This window comes from Atractosteus spatula, chromosome 8 (assembly GCF_055471065.1).
Source record: "Atractosteus spatula isolate fAtrSpa1 chromosome 8, fAtrSpa1.hap1, whole genome shotgun sequence".
Taxonomy (NCBI): Eukaryota; Metazoa; Chordata; class Actinopteri; order Semionotiformes; family Lepisosteidae; genus Atractosteus; species Atractosteus spatula.
Genome location: NC_142713.1, coordinates 61,224,120 through 61,249,356, shown reverse-complemented (window position 1 = coordinate 61,249,356; position 25,237 = coordinate 61,224,120). Strand labels below are relative to the sequence as shown.

Genomic DNA, 25,237 nt, shown 5'->3' with positions numbered 1-25,237 from the left:
CTGGGGATCCCAGGTTTAAATGTTTTGTGGAAATGCAGATTGCTTCCACCCTACAGGCAACCCAAATTCAATTGCAGCATCAATAAATTTTAACAGATAAGTGTTCTGAAGAAAACGACCTTTTGATGGTACCCTCAGGATCCTGAGAAAAACAGTGCTGATTCAGGCTTGCTGAAGAGTTTGTGGTTGCATTGCTGTTTTGCTGATTGCTTGGGAATTTCAGTAATCACCTGTGAATCAGCAGATGCCTTACTTGCTGTAGAGCCATACACGATCACCTTAAGTTCTTAAAGTTCTTAAGTTCCACACTTGTATCACTTACAATTCTCATATATCACTGGTTGCATCAGTATCGGCACACCTGTGGTTTGGTGTTTTGACATCTTATCCATTGCTGAGTTTACCCAAAGATAATCAGGAAGCACGTGGTGCCTTATGTGCTGAACACACCTCAGGTCATGTCACAGAAGACTAAATAATGACTGCCAAATGAATGTACAACATCAACCCCATGACTGTCTTTGTTCAGCAACTTGTTCTAACATGAAATTTCATTTCTAAACTACTTTTATCACTACTGTTTTTCTAAAATAAAACGATTATAATGACAGATGTGGGGCTTTTGGACACATCGTTCTCAATCACGTTCCTGATGGATCAGCTGCTGAATGCCTTCCAATAAATCCAGTCAGTTTCCGCAGTCGCCCTGCAGAAAGGGGATCGGGCTGCGTGCAGTGATTAGCACATGCCGGCTGTGGGGGTCCTTGAGAGAAGCTCTGTTTCTCAAACTCTGCTCTTGCTTCAGACAGGCTCTCTGGTTTGCAAAGCACGGCTCTGATTGCGCTGTTGGGTCTTTATGGTTCCAGCCAGAAAGCACCCTGCAGCCCGCTGCTCTGGGGGTCCGAAAGGTGCAGGCGTGTCGCGGCTCCGGGAATCCCTGCAAGCTGACCGTCTTTTCTCTCTCATCAGGGGGGTTTACGTTTTATGAGCTTATGCAGCGGGGAGTGCCTTTACACCTTATCAAACAGCACATGAGCGAAACAAAGAGCTGCGAGCCCGAGAAGAAGTGACTGTCTGCTGGCCGCCTTCTCCACCTCCTCTCGGGGATGACCTGCCACTGCGCGCAACGGCCAACTGGATGATCGTCAAGATGAGAGTGTGGCATGCAATGTGTGCTGGCATGGATCTACTGTAGGTAGCATAGGGCAGTCATGTACTGTATCATCAGCTCTCGCGCCTCTTTGCCTGTTTGATGCTGGTATGTAAAGGCGATATTTAAACTCTGCAGCATGTCGCCTGGTGTTTTTCGGCAAGTAGCTTTGTTTTAGAATAGGCCCGTGTGGCAGCTGTGGGACAATGAAGTCCGCCGCAGCAGATGCAAGTCCTGATACACTGTAATGAGCTTTGCTTTAGCACCGACTGGGACTCCCATATCGCTGGTGTAGCCCCACGTCTAGAAATGGAAGTGTCATTTGATTCTTTGTTGATAAATGTGTTCAAACTGTACAATATAAATAAAGTCCGCTCCTGCATGAAACGTCAGTTATTGTGTAGAGTACCTACTGTTTACTGTTGGGGAACTAAGCTGGAGGCGAGAGCACTCTGTGTACTTGTAAAGCCCTAATAAACACAAGAGAAAAAAAAAACATCACAAAGATGATTGAAGGCAACTTAAGCTGTGCTTAACCTGTGCAGAAGTCCACACAGCTGAGATTAGCCTGCTGAACTGAGGCTAACCTATTGACTGCTGCGGAGACTGACAGTGTTCCTCCAGGAGCCAGGCTGGGGTGTGACCCTTTGATTTTTAGCTTTTTTTGTTCAGATATATATATGTGTGTGTGTTTCAAGGTGTAATACAGCTTTGTGCATTATAAGATATAGATAGATATTCTAGCAGTGGCTTTTCATTTTAACAGTTGCAGTTGAGACACTCAAACCTCTTCTGTAGCTGACTAGCACACCCTGAGCACTGATGAAGCCTTCTCTGTAATGAAGAATTATTTTCATTTCAAAGTAATGATGTTAACCTTTAGAGTAACAAAAGACTGAAGTAACCAACAGTGGGACTGCTGAATAAAAAATATGAGCCTGATTAAGATACCTGTTGGTGTTCTTGAAAGGATTCTGTTATGTTGGTAAAGACACATTAATAATGTGGGAGAGGATAAATGATTTGTCAAATATTTCATTTCAAATAAGTGGAAGCTATGTTACGATTGCTTCATAGATGCCTGTGCAGTTCAAAGCCGAAGACCTGAGATATGCTGAAGACGTTGTGGGCAATGGTTAAGTCTGAAATACAGTGTTTATCCCAGAATATCAAGATATTGTTCATATTCTTTGAGGAATTTTCTGTGTTAATGGCTAATTTGTTTCTTTACAATTAGTTTTCCATTCTTTTATCAGGTGATGCACCCATTCTTTATCTGGAATATTTCAAACGCTTTTTGTGTATTCAGAAGACGTCACTAGCATGACTCTCACCTCTTAATTGTTATACTTTGGTTAATATGTCTGGTTTTGTGATGAGTGAATGAGTAGGTTTTGCATTTCTAATCCAACAAGATAATGTACCAGAAAATGCACCTATTCACTCTTTATTATCCACAACCTTTCCAGCAGAGGTTAAATTAACAGTATACACATTAAGAAAACTTTGACTTTGAAAGGGAAGCAACAAAAATATTTATTATATATAATAAGCCCTTCAAATAAAACTTGGTATCTCCGTATTCCCCCGATTTTCACTTAACATATATGTTTTCAGAGCCGCTATCCTGTCTATTCCACTGATAAATAACCAATATTTACTCTGTCTGCATCATTATATTACTCAGTTTCACAGTTGATTTGTTGCAAGTGAGGAGATTTAGGTACTGTAGCGATTGGTACAATATGTGAACCAGAATATTTTCTTGTCATAAGCACTTCTACTTCAGACCTTATAGAAACATATTTCCTGTCATTTTATGTATTTCTTAGTTAATTTTAAACTCTGAAGAAATACAGATCTTATGATTTTTAATGTTGTTTTATGGGTGGCGAGGGAATTTTCTTCATTGTTTTGCTTTCTTTTTTGGTATTTGTGCTACTGGTTAAAGCCTAGAGAGCAATGTTAGCCCATCGTAAATTGTAAAGCATGTCTTTTAAGGGAATTGATTTTTAATAAACAGCATTATAAAGGTAATAAAATGTTGTTTTCAACTTATGTTTCATGCTAAGTTTGTAAGGTTCAAGGGTGTGTGCAGAAAGTCGGAAAACCTTTCTAAAGTTTTTAAAATATCTTCAGAAAACCTGACTACAATTCAGGAGAAACAAAGAGTACTCCAACAAGTAATACATTTTTGTTGAATAAAGTGAAGACTTGGTAAAATTTTTGCTTGGTATGCCAGCTTCAGCCTGGCCACATGTATGAGGAAGTCTCACCCCTCTGGATAAAGCGCGGAAGGGTGTTGTATTGGTGGCAGCAGTGGGATTGGTGAAGGGTATATGTATGAGGAAGTCTCATCCCTCTGGATAAAGAGCAGAAGGGTGTTGTATACTGTAGCTGGCAGCAGTGAGATTGGTGAAGGGCCTCCGGGGCAGAGTCTCCATACTCACACCATTGTCAGGGCTCCTGTTACGAACGAGTTGTTATGAACCCTGTGCAGGTCTCTAAGAGAGCCCGATGGCTTACGACTCCGAGAAAAGTGAGGCTGCAGAGTGGCCGGTAGTTCCAGGCTAGAGGTCCGAGTCTGGGGAGAGAGGGCAGCGGGGCAAACAAATCCGAAGGAGGCGAGACAAGAGGGTAGTCGAGAGGTCCAAGGCAAGATGGATCTTCCTGTCGGTGGTCAGAGGTTTGAGGATGATGCAAGCTCAGGAGGCAGATAGATTCCTAATACCAAGCCTGAGCTACAGTAGGAGTGAAGGGAGGGTTAATATAGTAAAGGAAGAGGAGATTGAATAATGAGGATCAACTGATGCCAGCTGTGCTCGTAACCATTCCTTGTCCTGGGGGCCTGCATGCCAGCTGGTCTGCGATCTTTAACTGGACAACCAAGGGGGCTTTGGAACACTTGCAATCACTTTCAATCACAATTAGGTTAATTATGAGATGCATACATTAAAAGGGTATGCTTCTCTTTGTTTTAGAGCTGGGAATAATCAAGCAGCTCAAATGACTCTTATTAATTGTGTTGCTGAGAGCTGCAGAGGAACAACAGGAAGCCTGTCTTGCACCAGAAACAGACGTTCTGCCCTAGTGGCAGAGGATTAGCAGGAGCTGGGAAAGGTTCATCATAACCTCCACTATATAATTACTGTAAAACTGTGACCAACCTTTTGATCACTGTTTATTACTGCACCTTCTGCTCTCCAGCCCATTTGTCTATTCAAACATAACATAGAACGTTATATTAATAGTAATATTTAATAGTAATATTTCATTAAAAGCCCAAGAATCAGGCTGACAGTTGTATTTTGTAACCGCTTTATAACTTTTCAAAGTTAATTGGCTTACTCCTTTTAGGGAAACTACTGTAAAAAATAATGTTTAATAAAACATGGTAAAAATAACCAATAACAGGATCTACTGTATGGGCTATGAGTGTTCACCCAGTCCCACAACTAAATATGTCTGATTTTAACAATCAAACCATTTCTCCATCAACAAAACTGGATACATAAGAACATTTGCTTTGCAAGAAAATAGCCCTTTTTATACTACTACATTCCATTTGTGCCTTGTTATGCTGGGGAGGCTGAAATTCAAAGACCTTGGACACATCCCCACTGAGTTATTTTCTATTAAGACTGAAAAGATTTAATTCTTAATTCTAATTCGAATGCTAATTCATGTTTCTGGATCTTCTCTCAGACATGTCTTTTGTGGATCAGAGGAAGCTGTTCATCTTAGTCATCAAGATATCAGAAATTTAGTACTCAAACAACCTTTATCAAGATCTATTCTGAATGACCTACTGTAGCGACTCTGCGATACTAATGTACTGTATACAAAGTTATCGAAAACCTCATACAACCGGCAAACTGGTTAAGATTACTCGACAGTGTGATGCATTTGGGGAATTGATACAGGACAAAATAGAAACAATTAGCAGTTGCTGATTTCAGCTCCTGCAGTCATGACAATAATGCCCACTCCTTCTTTTTCATTTTCATTTTTATATTCTCTCATTTTACTGCTGTGGATGCTTAGTTGGCAGCTGTAAAGAGAGAATGTAAAATGACACTACTAAAAGAACCCTACTCTTACACCCTCACTCAAATCTAGTTTTGCTGCTCGTTGTCCATTTTATTAATCCCTAATTATCCATCAGTTCCTCCTCTCTGGGCTCTCCCTGTAGTCCTAAAGTCTGCTACTGTCTCTCCTGTATTAGAAAATCCAGCTCTGGATCATAAGGGATGGATGACTACAATCCTTTCTCCAATGTACCCCTTCTTGCAGAAATTCTGCAATAGGTGGCTGAAACCCACCTACAGTTTATTTAGCAACTAATGAGCCCTTTGAACCTTTATAATATGTACTGAAACAAACCTTATTGATGTAGTTAATGGCTTACTTATGGATTCTGACTCTGGACCAATGTGTAGCTTCTGATACTGCATTACTGCATTTTACTGGATCGTTAGAGACCCCGTTGTTAGATTAGCTCCTATTTGGCTAATATTTGCACATCTCGGCTGTTTTAAATCTCACAATGACTCAGTTGCTCAGGCTGTTCCACAGAATTTAGTGCTCAGACCTTTAGTATTTAGCACATTAGCTATTTACCATTATTCTCATCTGATGACACACACATTTTCTTGCAAACCTAATCAGATAATACTTTTGTTTCTGCTCTTTAAAAGTGTGTCTTATATGAAGACATGGATACAACAATTTTTATAATCTTAAGTGGCTTTAGTGTGATAAAACTGTAGTCTATGTTTATTTGCTCCTACAAACAGCTACACAAGGTATTTGACTCATGGCTGTGCTGAAACAAAACCTTTGGCTGAAGTTAGAAACCCCTGTGTTATTTTTGTCACTAATGTCATAAGGGTATATTTTTCCCCACTACTTAACTTTGCCAATTTAAGGTCCCTTATTTAGGCTGATACAGAAAAATAGATACATGCCCTTAGTTCATCCCAATGACTGTAATGCCTTATCTACTGGGGTGTTTACTAAGGGAATAAACAGGCTTTAGTATGTTCACAATTATCCAGCTTGTGTGGTAACTAAAACTATTCTGCTTCAGTGTGGAACTCCTGTCCTGTGTCAACTGGATTGGCGCACTGTAAAATTTAGAGTGGTTTTAAGGTTCTTCTGTCTGCATAAACAGGTTATTTGAACTCTAAATCTTGGAATTAGCTAAGACTGGGCTCCACCCCATGGGCAGAAGAGTCTTCTCTTGTGCAGCTTCATGATTGTGGAACTCATTGCTTAAGTCTATCAGAAACTGTCACTGTCAACAGTTTTTAAACTAGCTTAAGGACATACAATTTTTACTATAGCTTTTCATGGATGATTTTGTTTTGTACTTGGTCTTATATGGCCTAAAATTACTGTGTGATTTGCTTTACTGCTGTTACGTGTTTGATACATGTATAATTGTTCAGAGCTTTGAGTCTTTTAAAAAGGATTTATTAAGTACAATGCATAATAATAAATACATAAGAATGATAAATACATAAGAATAATGTAATATAGATAGTTACATAATATAGTAATACCGTATAGTTAGGATACATATTAATAAAATGATACCCCATAAACGATGGCTAAGACAAACAACAAAAGTAAAGATAAATGACTTGATCTGAATGTGGACTGCGAGCAGGTGGACGCTGGGGAGGTGCTGGTCAAGAGGTGGTCAGCGAAGGTGCTGTCCAAGTGTTCGCAGGTGTGTGGTTCAACCACTGGGATAGAGGAAAGGAGAACAGCAGCTTCAGGGGGTTGTTTTCCTGTGTGAGTTATAAAGCAGGAGGGCGAGGTAGGAGTGAGTAACCAGGTGAGCAAATTATTCTACACACCCACAAACCTCTGTGCAAGTTCCCTCTCATTCTCAGCCTTGAACTTAGTGATACTCATCAGCCACTACACTATATTACAGAAGTGTCATCACTTTGTGCCCTCAGGTTGTGCAATTTGTTCTGAGTTTACAGTAAGTTCAGAGCTGAACATGTCAAACACTTTATGAATCTGAACACCTCAGTCTCGCTACAGCTTCTTTCCAAAGCCCTCTGCACCGGCCCAAGATTTGCTCCACTTTCTTCTCCTTTAAAATGAAAAAACAATACATACAAATCCAAAACTATGGTTTATATGACAAATAATCGACATACTTTTATTTTCCACCTGTGTTGTGCCTCTAGAAAGAACGACATCGTCATATGTTTATAATTACTTCCAGCAAACTAAGATCAAAGTCTGCTCTGGGGGAAAAAAACTTTGTAAAACCCTGTCAGTTATTTTGAATGACAGTATTTGACTAAAATACTTGACTCAGGGAAATATTTTTGTCACAAGGTAACCATAACTGAAGTCGACACTCTATATATACTCTGCTTTCACAGTTATAGTATAGGCTATACTCTCACTGGTAAAATCTCATTTAGGACACAGTATAGAATTTTGATCACCATATTACAAACATGATGTTGCTGCTGTGGGAACAGCTGATACAACCCCAAACTCAGAGGAATATCCTACACAGGCACTTTGTACAAACTCCTGCATACTCTTGTGTACTCCAGTATACTACTGCATACACTCATGTACTTCTGCATACTACTGCATACACTCATGTACTCCAGTATACTACTGCATAAACTTGATTATTCCTGTATACTACTGCATACACTCGATTATTCCTGTGTACTACTGCATACACTTGTGTACTTCTGTATACTACTGCATACACTCATGTATTCCTGTATACTACTGCATACACTCGTGTACTCCAGTATACTACTGCACACACTCGTGTAGCCTCTCTTTTTACTGAAAGTTTTTTTTTTGTGATATACTCTGACTGCTCCAGCAGTTCCAAGCATTGCTATAGATGATATCTGCTTGTAATATTTGCTTTAAAGAAAATAAAAAGTCCAACATATCTTCACCGTTCTTACTGACATTAAAAAAAACTGAGACACCTTAACCCAGCAATCACAATACAACTACCACAAATGTGATGGGTATTATTGCAGTTTTCCCATGATTTTATTACACCTAGTAATTAGTAGTTTTGTTGTTGTGGCCAAGCACCGTTCAGCCTCACAGAGACTTAAGCAACAAATGATTAATTTATTATGCGCTGTTGCAGGCCTCGTGTAGTGTGTACAGTATACATGGAGAGTACTGTATATAAATACTCTTTGAAAGCAGTAACATTTGTCGATGGCTACTATCCGAAGTTTGTTAAACGCTCATTCGGTATGTTGTGTCTGGAGCGTACAGTATGTTACAGATGGCCGGTTTATGTCTGCAGCAGTAACTTTCAAAATAGCCTTTTCTACTCGTGTGGCGCTCAACTGCCGTGCCTGTTCGCTTCTGCGCTCAATGTGCACGGCTCAGCCTGCCATACAGTAGCTGTTTGAATTTCCCGGCTGCGCTCGATTTCCGGGCTGCCGTTTCCTGATCGAGCCAACAACAAGATAACACAACAAGGGAAAAAAAAAAAATAACCAAGACCGCGCTTTGCGAGTTCAGGCTCTGCGTTTGCGTCGTGCCGAACCACAGAGGGGAAAAGAATGACTGTATAAACTGGGCGCAAAAAAAAAAAAAGAAGGGGGCAGAAAAAGCGAGAGAGCTACACCTCCGCCCGCCAGCCCGCAGAGCAGAGCCCGGCGCCGCCGCCCGCCCGTCCGAGCCGAGCAGCGCCGCAGCCATGCCGGCCTGCCCGTGGCCGGAGCCGCTCTCGGCGCCGCAGCTGAAGCGGCTGGAGGAGCACAAGTACAGCGCGGCGGGGCGCTCGCTGTTCGAGCCGCCCTTCCAGGTCTACTGGAGCTGGCTGGTGCAGCAGGTCTCCCCGCGGGTGGCCCCCAACACCCTCACCATCGCCGGGCTGCTGGTGAACGTCGCCACCACCGTGATCCTCGTCTACTACTGCCCCACGGCCACGGAGGAGGTGAGCCCGCAAGCCGACCCCGGTAACGCTGGCCCCCCTCCAGGGTGCATGCGTCTCAGCTGTCATGATTACTCAGCTGTGTGGGGTTTTTTTTTTTGTTTGTTTGCAACTTTCGGGGCAACTGGTGGTGTGTGACTGCCTTTGTTTTTACGAAGTGAAAATGCTCGTAAAGCTTATTTTTTCTCCTGTGAAACAACGCTTTCTAGCTCAGCCTGACGAAAACCGAGGTCGTGCCCTCGCCCCGTTTCCTTGCGGCTTCTGTTGGTGGCGTTTCGGGGTGTAACCGGAGAGGGGTGACCGGGTGAGGTTTTCAACAGAGAGGCATCCCGTGACGAGGCGTCTGCTGGGTTTAAAAGAGGCCTTTCCGTCTAGGAAGTGTTTGAATGAGAATCCGAATATCGTATTTCTGCAGTTGCGGGACGCTGTTGGACACACCGGGACAGCAAGTTAACGGAGTGAAGACAACGTGGTATTGTTCTTGTTCTAAGCCAGGGCCGTCGGGTTCCTGCCTGAGCAGCCAATTAAACAATTATCCTAATTATTTTCTTCAGACGTTCACTGGACTTACCAGACACGGGTCTTTTGCAAAACGGACAGTTATTTAAAGGCCTCTGAGCCCGGTTAGAAGTAGGGCATAGTGCTGGCGTGCAGTTAAATCATGAGGTAACGGGAGTCTGAATGGTGCAAAAAAAAAAAAGCAGAGGGCATTTGGCTTTGGGAGTTACCCGAGTTCGTGAGCTCTGATCCCAACTGTGAGCTGCAGCCCTCCTACGCACACAGGAGCAACGTAGCAGTTCAAGGGTCTGCAATGATAAGATGCCCAGTGTCTGTTTCTGTTCCTGTAGCTGTGGTTGCCATCGACCCTGCAATCCCAGGACAGAGACATGACAGGATTGTACACCTGGCCTGAAACTGAACTAAAGTCACTGCTTCAATTGAGCTCTAAACCTTCAATAAATTCGTATTGCTGCTTCATTACCACGCCCATATTGCAATACATGTACGACACTGTAACATTCCCCATTCAGGAGTGGACTGATTTAGTGACCCTTATTCCTGCGAAAGGGAAAAATATTCTGGATGCTCTTATTTAAACAAATATAGAACGGTCAAGGCTTGCACGGTAACTCGCAGCAGTATCAGTTTAGTAAAAGTTTAGCTCTTACTTTTACATGTTTATTTCAGTGCTTATTTCAACGCTGATGAAAGGAATCCACTATAAAGCTCAAAGTATTAGGACTCGGTATTAAGGCTTTAGTAGGAGTTAAGTAGTTAATCAGGCAGGGTGTGCTTTTGCAGATATACTTAGTAATGAGTGTATGTGCTTTATGTGTACGCAGGAAGCAGGTATTTGTTTTCATACTTGTAACCCAAATAATTAATGGCTGGAGGTGCAAGTGAGGAGTTTTTCTTCTCCACTGTAAGGCCAAGGGAGGGGATGTTTTGCAAGTATAGGTACTCTGATGGAACAAGTGAAGGTGAAGTCCACCCTGAAGAGGGGAGGGAAGAGACAGACACAGCTGAAGAAGGCTCAGCAGCCAAGAAAGTGTTTCTTCTTTCTCTTTTTCACTGTCGAAGTGAACCTGTCCTGTTCCTTTGCAGCCAGCACACGCGGACTGTGCTCCTCACTGGAACATCTAGGTCGTAAGATAAGATTTTATTGTCCCCTGAGGGAATTTTTTTATGGACACACGGCACTCCTGTACATTTAAATAGAATGCAAACAAAAAAAAGAAGAAAAGAAAAACATTGCACATTATTCTGTTACAAAAAAGAAGAAACACATTGCACATCACTCTATTGCACATGTACAGTATACCACACAACAACATGTAACATTTCTAACACATCACAAAACATATTACACTCAAGTGGGTTGTAAGAGTCAAACTTGTGTTTATCCTTGACATTTGCATTGACAGCTTTAATGGATAGTGGAACACAGGAATGTTTGTATCTGTTTGACTTACATTTGGTAATGTATGATGTCAGATAATAGGATGTTAACTACAAAATGTCAAAATCAGAAAAAAAAACCTTCCATCCTGACAAAACAGACACGGTATGATGGCGTCTGCACATGTGACAAGAGAAGTATCTCCTTTTAATAATGAGTTTTTAAGCGAAGTATTGTAGCGTGGATCCCACAAAGAGCAGTGAAACAGGTTTTTCTAGCTGGGCAGTACAATGAGATCTGTGTACTGTGATAAGTGGTCCATTATAAAAGGTTTGTTACCCAGAGACTTCTCCAGTTACACTTGTTTTTCTTGTGCGGTTCAATTTTCCGCTGAAGCAAGCAGATGGTAGCTTTTTAGGCACTTGTTTTCGAGTTTGTGGTTATTTACAAGTTCAACTTGTGTAAGGAAATGGAGAATTTAATAAATTTCTCGACTGCCCACAAAAACGTATAATTTCCTACTGTACTTATTTGGGAAGTTAAATTCAAGGACAAAACAGTGGCTGCTAGGCGAACAGCGAAGGAAGGTTAAGTGTCCCTATTCTAAACGGTGTAAAAAAAAATCCCTTCCTGCTGGCACTAGAAATGTCATGCCCTCCTGTCCAACACAGATGCACTTTGAAGTCAGGCTGTTTTGTACTTCAGACCTGAGAGGTAAAGTAATGAAATTTTGCCAGCGAGGGGACAGGGGGGTCTGGCACGAGTACTCAGCGTAAACTGTCCCAAAGAACATGGGCTTTAGAGACCTGTCCCCATTCCACACGAGCGCTGGCGTGCTGACAGTTCTCCCCAAGGAATCGTCAGCTGCCTGTTCAGAGCTTCAGAACTTTTCAACATCCATGTTCAGAAGAATGAGTGCTGGTGTCGGGCAGAGGGCCAGCAGGTTCTGGAGGCATTTCTGTCAGGGCTGGGCACAGAGCCTCCCATTCCCCAATGGGACCACACGCAGGGAACCCTGGACCCTGGTGCTCCCGGTGCTGTCCTCAGCCCTGCTGAGCCACATGGTCCTCCCCTTTCAGGGCGAAGCCGTGTTGGGGAGTGGCTGTTTTGTGAAACACTTTTATTCTCCCCCGGGAATCCTCGGACTCCGGGGGTTTTGCAGGTCTTGAATGTGGGGGGCCTGTCCTCCTGGGGCTCATGGGATGTTTCCTTTGTGCAGCGGTGTCCCTTGTCGTTTCAGGCCCCAGGATGGATATTCCTGCTCAGCGCCTTAGGCCTTTTCGTCTACCAGTCGCTAGACGCCATCGATGGGAAACAGGCGCGGCGGACGAACAGCAGCTCGGCTCTGGGAGAGCTCTTTGACCATGGCTGTGACGCCGTCTCCACAGGTAATCCCGTTCTCACCTTTCAGCTTCAGGAGAACTGCAGCTGACTGCTCACAGAGGTGTCGCTGCGCCTTCACCTGAGAAAGTAAAAAAAAAAAGCCTGCTTCCAGGCCGCGGTTCTTTCCAGCAGAAAACGAGCGCTGTGTGTAGGTGGTGTCGGGCCCTTCTTCAGACGGCAGTTCTAGAGATGGCTAGTGCCTTATTGAAAACAAAAGGGGCTTATTGGTCATGGCTGGTTTCCGAGACAGGTCAGAGGTCATTGCAAGAAGAGCTGTACTTAATGGTAAGTTAATATGTTAAAGTATTTTAGGAGCGTAACTGCAAGATAATGGTGCATTTTGTGAGTCAAAATATGTTGCGCAGCTTTGACAGTAAATAACTCGGGAATCTGCTTGTAATGTTCAATGATTGTTGAATGTTTACAAGCCTTAATGATAAAAACATGACTGCACTAAGGCTTCACTGTGTTTTTTGTGGGTTTTTTTGCAGTTTTTGTGGCGGTGGGAACATGCGTCGCGGTGGGCATCGGTGGCTACCCCAACTGGATGTTCTTCTGCGGGTTCATCGGCATGTTCATGTTCTACTGTGCCCACTGGCAGACATACGTTTCGGGAACGTTACAATTCGGATTGTAAGCAAACCCTTTGTTCAGAGCGCGGGGGGTGGGGGTGTTTGGTCCCTGAGGGCGTCTCTGCTCACACTTCTGCAAACATCAGCGTGTCGAAACATTACCGGAGTCCACGCTCCACACAGAGAAGCCAGTCTAGTTTTGGTTTCACCACTTTATTGATTGAGAGCAGTGTTTCTCTTCCCCTTGATGGAATAGTGCATTGAACCTTCACCCTGCAGCAGGGGTGGGGTCATCTAGAGCCCTGTCTTGTGGCATTAAATCAAGATCAGGTTAAGCAAGCTGGTATAGGTGCTCCTCAGGAACAAGTAATAGGTTTATTCCATGCTGAAAAAAAGAAGAAAGAAAACACAACGTTTCGGCCGTGGAGCCTTCTTCAGGTGTGCTCCTCAGCTTAAAATAAAAATAGAAAGGCGTCTGGTCAGTCACAGACTTTTCGCAAAATGACTCAGACTCTGGCAGTGATGTGACAAAGGGCAGATTATTTTTGGATGGAAGAAAATCCTCAAGTAATTAAGCTTTTTTTGTGTGTGCCTGCGCCCCCTGTCCTTGGCACGGAGTGTGGAAAAACCCGGTCGAGGAGGGCGGCCTCATAGCAGGGCATGTGATTATTCTTAGTTCCGCGAAACAGGTTAGATGCTTTGAGAACGGAGAAGGCTGTCGTGGGCGATGGTCCGATGAGCCTGACAGCCGAGGAATGTCTTTGAGCGGGCTTGTAGCACACACACTCGGGTCTCGGGGTGACTGCCAGGCAGCCTCTGCACAAAGACACACAGTGCCCACAGCTCTGTCTGCTCCTTCAGAGCAGTTGAATAGCATTCTGTCCACTGAAGCGAGAGAATTAAGCATCATCCTGCCCTGCGGAGGGCTGACATCGCTAGTCTCATAGTCTCACAGCACTGACTCCAGTCCTCATCTGTAGACTGCATCATTGGAATTCGAAATTGCAAAAAACACTTCCCTCTGAGCAAACGGGATTTTTTTACCTAGTAGGCTCTGTGAAGGGTTGTGTTTGTAAGAAGAATGAGAGCTTTTTTTTGCCGACCTCACCAAGCCACCCAAGTGTACAGAGATGTCGGAAATATGAGGTGGTTTGCAGGCTGTGCGGTCAGCAGGGTATCGGTCGTGTGTGCGCCAGGTTGTCTTCCAGAAAGCGGGCATAGACACAGCACTGCAGGAGCTGTCCAAACAGACCTGCCTGTTTCCATCTCCCAGACCTTGGTGTTGGAAACCATTCAACCACTGATGTTACGTTCTGTGAGCTGTTGTTGTCACTCTTCTGCTGCTGGCTGCTTGCAGTACAGTAACAGTTAGATGTCGGGCAGCCCCACCTGAATGAGCTGAGTGGAATGCAGACTGTAATACTGCTGGTCTTTGGGTGTGGAGAGTGTAAGAACATTCTAATGACAGAGTGGAACTATGTTAATGGTCAAAGATGGTTTTTATTGTGAGTTGCCATTGAACTTTTTGTTACCTTTTCATTTTTACATTAACAGCTGAGAACACAATTCAAGACATAATACAAGAAGGCATACATCCACATATAATAAAACTGTGATGTGAATACTGGACTTTCTGTGCCATAGATAATATAGACAATATGTTATTGTATTCTCTAATCTCAAGTTTATTTTTTTTGCTTCCAGAGTTGACGTGACGGAATGCCAGACTGCTATAATCATTATGTATCTGATGTCAGCCTTTGGCGGAGTCAGTCTGTGGGAGACCCAGGTAGTGATGTTTTAACAGTTTGACATAAGAAAATGTTCAGGGCTTGTTCTGTGCTGTAATGTACCTGAGCGTTTCTGTTCAGATTATTTTATCTTGCTGACGAATCAAATCCATCTTAAGAGCAGCTACTTGAACTGTTGAGTATGAATTTTGGAGAATGTGAAGGCCTGTTTTCACAGTGTTGATGAGTGATGACATTAAGGCCTTCTATGTCTTGCTGTGAATTTTAGATTCACCTCTCCGACTTGCTTTAAACCTTCCTGAGATCTACCTTTTGAATTCAGTTCAGTGGTTATGGATAAATGGCAGACCGGTTCCAAACATCCCTCAACAGACCACTATTTGTTTTAAAAGGGATTGAATTAGCAAAGCCACGAGGGCTCCACACGTTAGCTGTTTTACTTGCATCACATGATTCAGTTAACCTTTAAACTTTTAACCTTTGAGCAGAGCTCCATGTAGCAAATCAAAATGACATAGTATGTTACTGCTCACCAATACTTCTTCTGTATAAAGAAGAATTAATCATTTGGATGGATCTCTGACCCCTCTGAAACAATTTTCTCTTTAAACTCGCTAGCAGTTGTGTTGTGACAACTATAATACACAGCACACAAAACTCCTGCACAGTCTTGTTGATTTCATTTGAAAACAGGTTACTGGGACTCTTCGTGCTTGTGATAATTCAAGCTCCATGTCCTAGGTTTTTTAAAATTAAAATAAATACTATATTTAGAATCTTTGTTAGACAAAGAATTAAAGTGAAGACTCTGCAGAATCTTCTGCTTTCAATCAATTAGAACTCTTTATAATCCCAAAACACATCAGCCTCCAAAAAGGTGCAGAAATATTAATAGGAGTTTTTCAGAGATAGAAATCCATCTATGCCTTTACATATCAAAAGATGATTCTTAAGGTTGTTTTAAAGGTTTACTTTTGTGTTGGATTCATGTCCCGTTAATAGAATTTCTTTGAGTCAATCATAATATTATAGGAAAACAATACATATGTAATATTTTTTAATTGAAATATAAAAATCCTCCGTTTCCATTTGTGTGTTAATGAACTCTTAATTTGTGATCTTTTTAAGATGCACCGTTTACTGTTAAGGGGGTGTTTTTGCAGTAAGGTTCTGTACACAGTCTAAGGTGCTTCCTTTCAGGTAAATAAAACACTCTAAAGACTGTGCTCCAGTGTAAATATTTAAATAGAACTTTTGTTTCACTTTCACTCTGTGCTGCCCATGGAAGCTCGAATAAACTGCACATGGGATTGACTCGAGGTAACTATCTTCATGGCAATGGATCTATCATAGACATGAAGTGACTTCAAGTGGAGGTGGCTGTAACCAATGGCCGTTTCATTTGACATTGGCTTCTTTTAGTGTTAAGCTGAAGCATGTTCACGGCTTCTGTAAAGCCATTGTAGTATGCTAATATCGATTCACACTTTTATTTTCCTTGAAGCTTCCTGTAATAGGACTGAAACTCCAAAGCTTGCCCATACTTGGGATTGTGGGCGGGGCTCTCTATTCATGCACCAATTACTTCCGGGTCATCCTGAGTGGTGGCGTGGGCAAGAATGGCTCTACAGTAGCAGTAAGTTATGATCTGGCTTTTATTGACTGTTGTGTGTTTCAGCAGGTATGCCTGGAACTGTGACTTGCTGTTGATCAGCTCATATTCTTTTCATCTTTCCTTCCGTGTCAACTCCATCTTTAACACAGTGGAGAATGTTGGGGATTTGTTTTGTTTGTGGCTGTACTCTGTTGTTTATGTGCAGTGTAATTGGCTATTACAAGAATTAATCATATAAAGTTATGGAATTGTTTTTAAAAATAGGGCTGGTCAACTTGCCAGTTTACTGCAAAGACTGTTACAAGAGGAGGCCATTCAGCCAACCAGTTAATATAAAATAAATGTGTTTTGTTTGTCCACAATTGAGGGATCAGAATCATTTTTGTGAAGCCAAGGTGAATTTCAACCAGTGCGTAGCAGGAGGTGTGTAGAATATTTTTGGGTTTCTTATTCTGCATTTGAACACTAAAATGCTAATTCACGGTTCTGATAGCTAATAGCAGATGAAGTTTGTTTGAATCCTAACAGATCTGAAATAGTACCTTTATTCCCTACCCAGGCAAGGAAGTTTTAAGAACTAACTGTAGTTATTTTAAATAGCACATGGCGCCTGTTTTTTTCTTACAGGACACTAGTGTTCTTTCTCCCGGGCTTCCCATAGGATTAATCCTAGCACTGGCTTGCATGATCTTCAAGAAATCTTCCAGCCAGGTCTTCGAACGTCATCCTTGCCTGTACATATTAACATTTGGATTGGTGATTGCGAAGATTTCCAATAAGCTTGTTGTAAGTTTTTTTTTTTTCCTTGTTAACATCATTTGATGGTCAAAATGTAAAAACTGGAGTTTTAAGATGGTTGTCTCAGCCACACATTGTTACAGACTGCAGAGAAACTACTGTCTCGGAGTGATCTGCTTGACAAAAACAGATGTATTTATGAAAGACAGGAATGTTGTTGACACTTGGCCAACAATAGTGGCCTTATGGTGAAAAGGTATATGTTTAAATGTTTCTTTGTAACTGAATAGTTTTAAGGTAAAACATTACTAGCAATTACTAAATAATTAAGTAATTGTGTATACAGTTCTCTGAACAATGACATGATATGCTCCACACCTCTGTATTATAATGTTAGAAGCTAATGTAGTTTGTACAATTGTGCGAATGTATTTACATTTGGGCTAACTAAATTTATCTAGGGAAACGTGTATTGTTTAATACACTGGTATGGAAAGACAGTGTATTCTTAGATGTTTATATTAGAACTTAAAAATGACAACATAATTTTTAATGTTCAGTTTTAATTTATTAAAAGACATTACAGTATTGATGTCTCTTCTTAGATTTATTCAAAATAATCAGCTGAAAATCAATCAGGAACTAACTTTATTTGTAATAGGAACTTTGTAAAAATTTTATCTTCATCACGCTAGGTTGCTCATATGACGAAAAGTGAGCTCCATCTCCAGGATACAGCCTTCATAGGGCCAGGCCTGCTGTTCCTGAACCAGTACTTCAACAGCTTCATCGACGAGTACATTGTTCTTTGGATAGCACTGGTGAGTGGAGTACAACAGAGGGTGTACTGAGTGTCAAAAGAAACTTAGCTCTGATCCTGTGTGTTTATAGAAGAATAAACTATGTTCGATTGACCATTAATGAAAGAAAGGAACATATGCTCTATCTATTAAGAGAAGATCGTTTTTGTACCATGATGATAAAAAAAACTGGCCTAAGTCACCTCAGGAGGTGTCTTCAGCAGTGGAGCTAGTCCTCTTTAGTGATGACTCAGTTTTATGCAGACCTCCCTGATGGACCTCAGTAAATGTGGCACAGACAGGCAGAACAATATACTAAGTAATCAGTCGGGCCAGGCGTGTCTGGCTGCTACAGAGCTGCACTTGTACTGAGTGACTACTGGCTGCTCCTCCTGCTGACTCATCGTGACATGGCAGTCTTCCAGCAGGACAGCCAACACCTTATTGCTGGGGCGTTGTAACAGCAGCTTTCCTGGAGGGATGAGAGTTAGGGCCACAGACTTGAGACCTAGACTTGAGCCCTCTTAGACAGTTGTGGGACGAGCTGGGACAGTGTTTAGCATCTATAGCTCAGAGACTCAGACCAGAGAACATGCTGGTCCAGTCTTTATAAACTGGCACACAGTACCACTCCACACCTGCCACCTGGTGCAGAGCTCGTGTCACAGATGTACATGCATTCACGCTTAGTACTCATTGTAATGTAATGCAAAAGTTCAGTTTTAAGTACAGACAGACTCCCCTGTCCTGTTATTTTATCTGTGAAAGCTGCTCATCGACCACATGTTTGTATTTCTGATTTCCCCTGCTGGTGCAGGTCATCTCGGTGGCAGAGCTGACGAGGTACTGCACAGGGGTGTGCCTGCAGATAGCAGCCCACCTGCGGATACACGTCTTCAGCATCGTGCCCCAGGTCTCCCCACAGGTTCACAACCACCACGACTGACTGCTCGCCCTGAGGGAGGAGAGTAGCACTGGCGGGGTCCCCCTCGTAGCAGCAGTTCACCAAGACCCCCCAGTTCAAAATCTGATCCACCTGGATGTTATCAGTTGTGATTAGATTACTGACTGGATGACCTCACTTACAGCTATCGCTGAATTAATAATCTAATTGGCTAAAGTAATTGGATTAACTAATTTAATTATTCTGATTCTTTCTCCACTGGATGGATATTGTTTGTATCATACTGAAAATTATGGCAACATTCCAGCTATTGGCATCATACAGATAAGAGGTAGGGCTATAATAGACACAAGCAGAGATTCAGAGCCATGTCAAACCAAGGAGAGGGAAAGGAGTCTAAGCTGAATGGAGAGAGGAGACAGAGCTTGATATTGTGCTCTGTCAAGGTTTAGCATGTTTTTAGTCACAGCACTTTGACAGTCAGGGACTCCTTACTGTTGGTGTATGCTTTTGCATTTAATACACTCCTTCTGATGCAGAGTATACCAGAAAACATTCTACATCACAGGAAGGTCATCTTTTTCAGCAAGCTGAAAATAAATTAAAAAACATGAGTGTGTTTATAATTTTCAGTATGTAAATGTAGATACAATTCTTTAGCTCATCTGCAAAACTTTCTCTAAGGAAAAAAATATTTTTTTATCAATGTTCAATCTCCATTTTTAAAACAAAATCATGGCTCTAAATTAAACAGCAGTCTTCTTTAATCTTAAAATTTCAGATGCCTGTAATTGGGCACAATTGCCAAATTAGTGAAATTTAAAAAAAAAAAAAAAGATGCATTGCAATGAAATAGCTTCTGGTGGAGATTTTAAAGATTTGCCTGTGAGCAGGATTGCACAAAAGGGGACCAGGGCTCTGTTTTAATGTTCGAATCAGTGGCAGGCACCTCTAGGGCCTCACCTGAAACCTTTTTTATAAAACCATTCCCAGTTCCTGTAGTGAGGAAAGTCTCATCCCCAAATGCAGGAGCAGCCTGGAGCTCAGGTGTGCCTGTCACTGGTTGCATTAAAGAAGAGCTGCCACGTGGCTGTTTTGAAGACCGGGACACCTCCTCCTGAAGGGCATGATGCACAAACCTGAACTGAACGAGGATCAGTTTAACAGCCTTAAGCTCCTCTTGTTTTTACTGATCATTTTGACATAAGAAGCAGCTGAAGTGAACACTAACCTTTTTCACAATTTTTGCAAGACTATTCAGTACATTATAGTATTTATAATTACCAAAAATGTAAATAAAAGCAATATTTATTAAACGGGCAGGTTAGAACTTCATATTATTTCTGGAATTAATCATTTTTCATATGTATAATACTTTAAAAATTTTAAAGGTTTGTGGTAATCGGTAATGTTTCATTCAAAAGACCAATAATGATCAAATAATTTTATTCTGTGATACTTTGTCAGTTATAATCTGTACGTGAATATAGTGCTTAGACTAGAACAAGTACTTTTCTTATTCTGCATCCTGGTGAGCGTTTTAAGAATTGTTACTGTTTTTTATAGTAGGATGATCAAAGGGAGAGGAGATCACTTAAAAATGCAACAAGTGCTTTGTGAATTTTAAAGTCGGTGGAGAAACAGCTGTTTTTCTAATTAAAAATTGCACTATTGTTTTGAATAAACTGAAATTAGTGTGAGTTCAACTGTGTTCTCAAAGCAGTCTTTACATTTAGCACTATATAAGTAAACGGGGGGAAAACATTTTGAAATATTTGAATGTCATATCAGACCAAAAAAATCACACGGTATTTTTCTCCACATTTCTCCCTTACACTACACCAGGAACGTACATGACAAGCAGGAGTAAATACTTCAGACTCCCTTCTTCATGTGCAAAAGACCAGTTAAAGAAGAAATTCACAGCTGCAACATGACTGCATTTTATTACTTTTCTAGTATATAGTTAAGATGTGATTAAAATATTTGATTTTTATTAACTGAAGTAGTATCTGTGTTTAAAAAAGGTGATGGGTGTTTCTAATTTAACTCCATAATGCTAACAATGTGGCCATTAACATAACCTAAAAGCACATTTATACTAACACTAACACCGTGAACGAATGGACAGCCGTGAAAACAAATATTAACATTTTAACTATTATATCACGTAGGATGAAGGTATTTCCATTGCTGTGGCTCCTCAGACTATCGCGGACTGAAGAGGTTTGCGAGCACTGTGGTGGTGGAACGGGGAAAGCCCACCTTACAATACTGAGCGCAGTGTGTGCACGTGGGCAGCTCACAGCCTTCAGCAGAGAAACCCTCCTTTCTTTGGCAAAGAGCTGAGCTGGGTGTGAAGTGGAGCATTGGTTACACTGAATTTTCTTACCTACAAAATGTTATATATTTTTCATTTACACATTTTATTTTTGTTATAAATATATATATATATGCAATGAAGCCTTTTACTTACTGTGTCCATCATGCTTTTCTTCTGCAACGCAAGAACTTTCAGTTCGGCACTCAGGCTGGGTTCCCAACAACAATGCTTTCTGGTTTGAAAACCCAAAGCCACTCCTTGTTCAGTTGGAGCTTGATGTAAAAACGTAAAGGCCAATTTGAAAAGACCTGTTCAGTAGTTCAGTTAGGTCCTAATGAATGCGATAGAGGGAGGCTTCATCAACATGGCTGGGTAGCTTGTTCCAGTGCCTCCCACAACCCCTCAGCCCACCTCCTGTCTCTAAGTTTTAAATGAGTTTCCACATATTTCCATCTGTGCCTCCGGCTGGGGTGACTTTGTTGGCTAGATGTCCAATGGGCCCTTCTCTCCCTCCAATAAACAGGGCAACAAAACTAACTCTTCAGCAGTTTGGTTAAGTGCTAATGAGTGAAGAAGCACGTAACCTGGCTTCACCTAGCTGAGGGAGTGGCATCCCAGCTGTGAGGATAAAGACTCACTATTGTGAGGAATGAGCTGAGGAGCTGCGGCAGGGGTGTAGATGGGGAGGCGGGAGGGAACTGCGAGAGATACACAAAGGGAATCCCTGGCTGAGAGTTATACACGGGGGTGAGCTGAAGAGTGCAAGATTAGGATCTATCCTTACTCCCAAAGTTCTGTCATAAACTCCATTAGTATGAGGTAGAAGAATAGAACAATACGATAAGCAGAGGCCTGGTGAAAGGAAGCAGCTGTTGTCTTAACTCAAACATGAAACTAGAAGCAGCTTTAATTGCGCATCTTTAAAAAAACAGCATTCTTTGTCCCTCGATAAAAGAGGAAGAGGCATGTGCTCAAGTCCTGCAAGAGACTGTGAGGGAATAAGGCAGTTGAAAATTAACACTACCGTTAGTGGGTCACAATTAAAAAAAATCAGCTGTTCTAGACTTGCCAAAAAAGATTTTTGACTTTATTGTTGCACTCAAATTTCAGAACCAAGCAAACCACCAAAGTAACAGCCTGCTAATTTTATTTTTCATGAACAGGCACACCCCGAGATGTAAACAGGGCCACACCACATCTATGTGCTGTGGGAAAAGGCAGAGGTCAGAAGAAACAGAGTCGACTAACAGGCTCACAGAAGAGCCGTCAACAGGAACTGCTTTCACAGGCAACGCTTAGACAAAACCTGTGCGCCTGTTCATCTCTGGGGTGGGGAAGGATACTTACTGTCCAGAATGGGAAATTTGTTTTGCAGGCAGGTAAAAGACACGGCACAATACATCTAACACAACATAAACCCATTAACAAATAAGCACCATACAGTTGACTCCGGAATTATTGGCACGCCTTGCTATGTAGACAAAAGTCAAAATAAACCACATAGCTACTGACAGATAATACTCAGGGGAATACTTGTCCTTTTTTTTCTAAAACATTTTTATCATTTCAAGGTTGAATTGTAAACAAGTTGCTGTTTTACCTGAAAAACATAGGTGCCAAAATTATTGGCACCCTTCACGATCCATTCAGATACAACCAAACATCTGAAAAAATAATGTATACTTGTTGGAGTTCAATTTTGTCTTAAGGGACTAGTGTGTACTTTAATGATTTCCTGTTTCGCTAGGATATAAAAATAAAGAAACGGACAGAAAAACCTTTTGTCCATCAGCATGGGGTAGGTCAAAGAACCAACATTGGTCCATTGTGATAAATGACCTGAGTATGACTTGCTTATGAAACAGTTGCATACAGAAGAGGAGATAAACCTTGAACGTGTTGAGAAAATGATCAGCAAAACATATTGTAAAAGGGACCGCAATAAGAAAAGAATGAAGGTTTGTGCATATTTTAAAAGGTTACACAACATTCAAGAGGAACAAGTAACATGCTAAACAGGTAGTAAAAGGTTTTGAGATGACTGCATTCATTGTGTGTACTGCAAGGTGTCAGTCACTCTTACATAATGCTCTTTTAGCAGAACAGAGACAGTTAACGTGCAGTGAAAATGGGATCTTTACAGACGTGAGTAATGATGTGTTGAAAGAGTGAAAAGCGGAAGGAAGTTTCAGTTACTCTAGCTGTTGAGATCGGTCTCCACCCAATGAATTGCAAGGTCCTGAGGTAATGACTTAAACACTTCCCTGTTCACTCAATGTCTCAATACAGGACTTCGGTGATGCGCATTCAGCCCATGGCTGTTACTGACACAGGCGCAGGGGCTGCCTCCAAGCTCCAGGACACGGTGGTGAAAAGTAGCTGTGCACACTGCAGCGTGCCCTGTTTACACACGAGGACACACACAGGCTGATCGCACACGACCCACGACAGTCACGTCAACCAGCTCCAGGACTTGTCACTGTGTCGAACGTGCTTGTCCTTAGCTTGTGTTCAAGAGGCAAACCACCAATAACTTCCTTAATAGTAGATTATTAGCCCGAGCTCAAACCCGCTAAACAATTAAAATAATAATAAACTTAATTTTATATAGTGCCTATGAAAAGTGGCTTCTCAAAGTGCTTTACAGTAAGGAAGAAAAAAGCACACAGTGTGAGGAGACAGCAGAATTAGTTACAATAAGGGTTTGGAAAACAGCTAGAAAGCAAAGGGGCAGACAGTACTCGTTAAATAGAGAAGGTTCTTCTATTCCCACATTAATCATCTCCTGCAAAAGTCACAGTCTTGAGAAATACTAAATAAGAATAAACTTAAAAATTCAAACACTCCATACACTCATCAATACACAAGCATCTTGGTTTGGTGTGTACTGAGCAAATAGTTTAATCATTAAAAGATGGATTTCAATTCTTTGAGTTGCGTTTCAATTGTTTGGTTTCATTTCTGCAGAAAAACACCTCTCTGTGGACTCTCCAGTACTGTTCTGGTTGTCTTTTAACAGTCACTATAACAAGAGAACAAGCAGAGACTCAAGTCACACGGCCACACTTCCTGTCAGTTTGCATTTGGAGTTTTATCATAAAAATTCAACTCAGCTCTTCAAGATGCTATGAGCACTTGGTATTAACTTACTTGAGCACATTGGGAGCTCATGTTATACGCAGAGTATTGAGCATTGTACCTACAAATTCAATTTTTCACCTCTCAGGAGCCAGTGAGTTAATGCAGACATACTCACAAGCACATCAGCCAAAGTTATGGCAAACTCAATCTTTCATTTGCTACAGAAAACTTTTCAGGTTTATTGTATTTGAGTCCATTTTATATGAGAGCTATGAATTTACTACTGCAGTTGTGTTGTGATGGAAATGCATTAAAGCCTTTTGAAAGGTTTCATGTACGTTTCTTAAACTGTAACTAGAGATTATCATTTTTGTAAAAAAAATATCTGAGCTGCTATAAATCATAATGTGTTACAACTGATATTTCACCTTGTTAAAAATTAAAATATTTTCCCTGCACTGTTTTTAGATGATTGCACAGGTTACATCCATACTGTACATTACTATAATATACATTTTCCTACTAACTACTTGAAAACAATTTGAAAATAAAAAAAGGATGTCTGGCTTTTTGTTTGTAATTTTACAACAAAACCTTTAATTTCATAACAGCCATTCAAGCCTACACAACTCTGTCCTGTCCACACAGCCCCAATACTGCAACAGTGATGCATTCCACAGCAGTTATGTTTCTTTCTAAAGGTCTCACGCATGTAAATGCTAACGAATTTTAAAAATATTTTAAGGTCTTGTACAACTGTGCAGAGGGGACAATTATATAAACTGTAACATTGCCACAACTGCTAACCCCAGTTGGTTGATAACTGTTTTCCTGTAAACTGAGTTTGTGGGAAATGCATGGATATAATCAGGGTACATTTATTTTTTTTGACATTGTAAAATCAGTCTGATCATGACACAGAAATAGCAGGCATGTGACTAAGTACTGGACCATGAGCTGTGGTAATCAGAATACAGGAATACCAGAAGGATCATCAGTGTACTAAAATAATCACAAGGACTCACTTAGCTTCATTCATTATCCAGGGAGGTTCTGAAAGATG

General features: G+C 41.4%; 2 protein-coding genes across 10 annotated transcripts in view; both read left to right on the top strand.

Annotated features, from left to right (window-relative positions):
* Positions 1-3,204, top strand: part of mybpc1 (myosin binding protein C1) — a 52,449-nt gene extending 49,245 nt beyond the window's left edge. For 7 of the 8 annotated variants that reach the window (XM_088923046.1, XM_088923045.1, XM_088923042.1 and 4 more), the window contains one exon: positions 970-3,204. In XM_088923046.1, coding sequence (XP_088779172.1) covers positions 970-1,070 — 101 coding nt within the window. In that variant the 3' untranslated portion in view covers positions 1,071-3,204. The remainder of the gene's footprint in view (positions 1-969) is intronic. The other variant, XM_088923047.1, reaches the window with a different exon arrangement.
* A 5,359-nt stretch (positions 3,205-8,563) lies between these two features.
* Positions 8,564-24,632, top strand: chpt1 (choline phosphotransferase 1). 2 transcript variants are annotated; one of them, XM_088924298.1, is made up of 9 exons: positions 8,564-9,110; positions 12,248-12,395; positions 12,882-13,023; positions 14,667-14,751; positions 16,218-16,349; positions 16,956-17,114; positions 17,762-17,887; positions 18,684-18,779; positions 22,257-24,632. In XM_088924298.1, exons 1-9 carry the CDS (start codon positions 8,871-8,873, stop codon positions 22,272-22,274), a joined length of 1,146 nt encoding a protein of 381 aa, XP_088780424.1. In that variant the 5' UTR covers positions 8,564-8,870; the 3' UTR covers positions 22,275-24,632. The 2 variants fall into 2 exon arrangements, with proteins under 2 accessions (XP_088780424.1, XP_088780423.1); XM_088924297.1 differs by lacking the exon at positions 22,257-24,632 and adding an exon at positions 20,945-21,121.
* Positions 24,633-25,237: the final 605 nt, after the last annotated feature.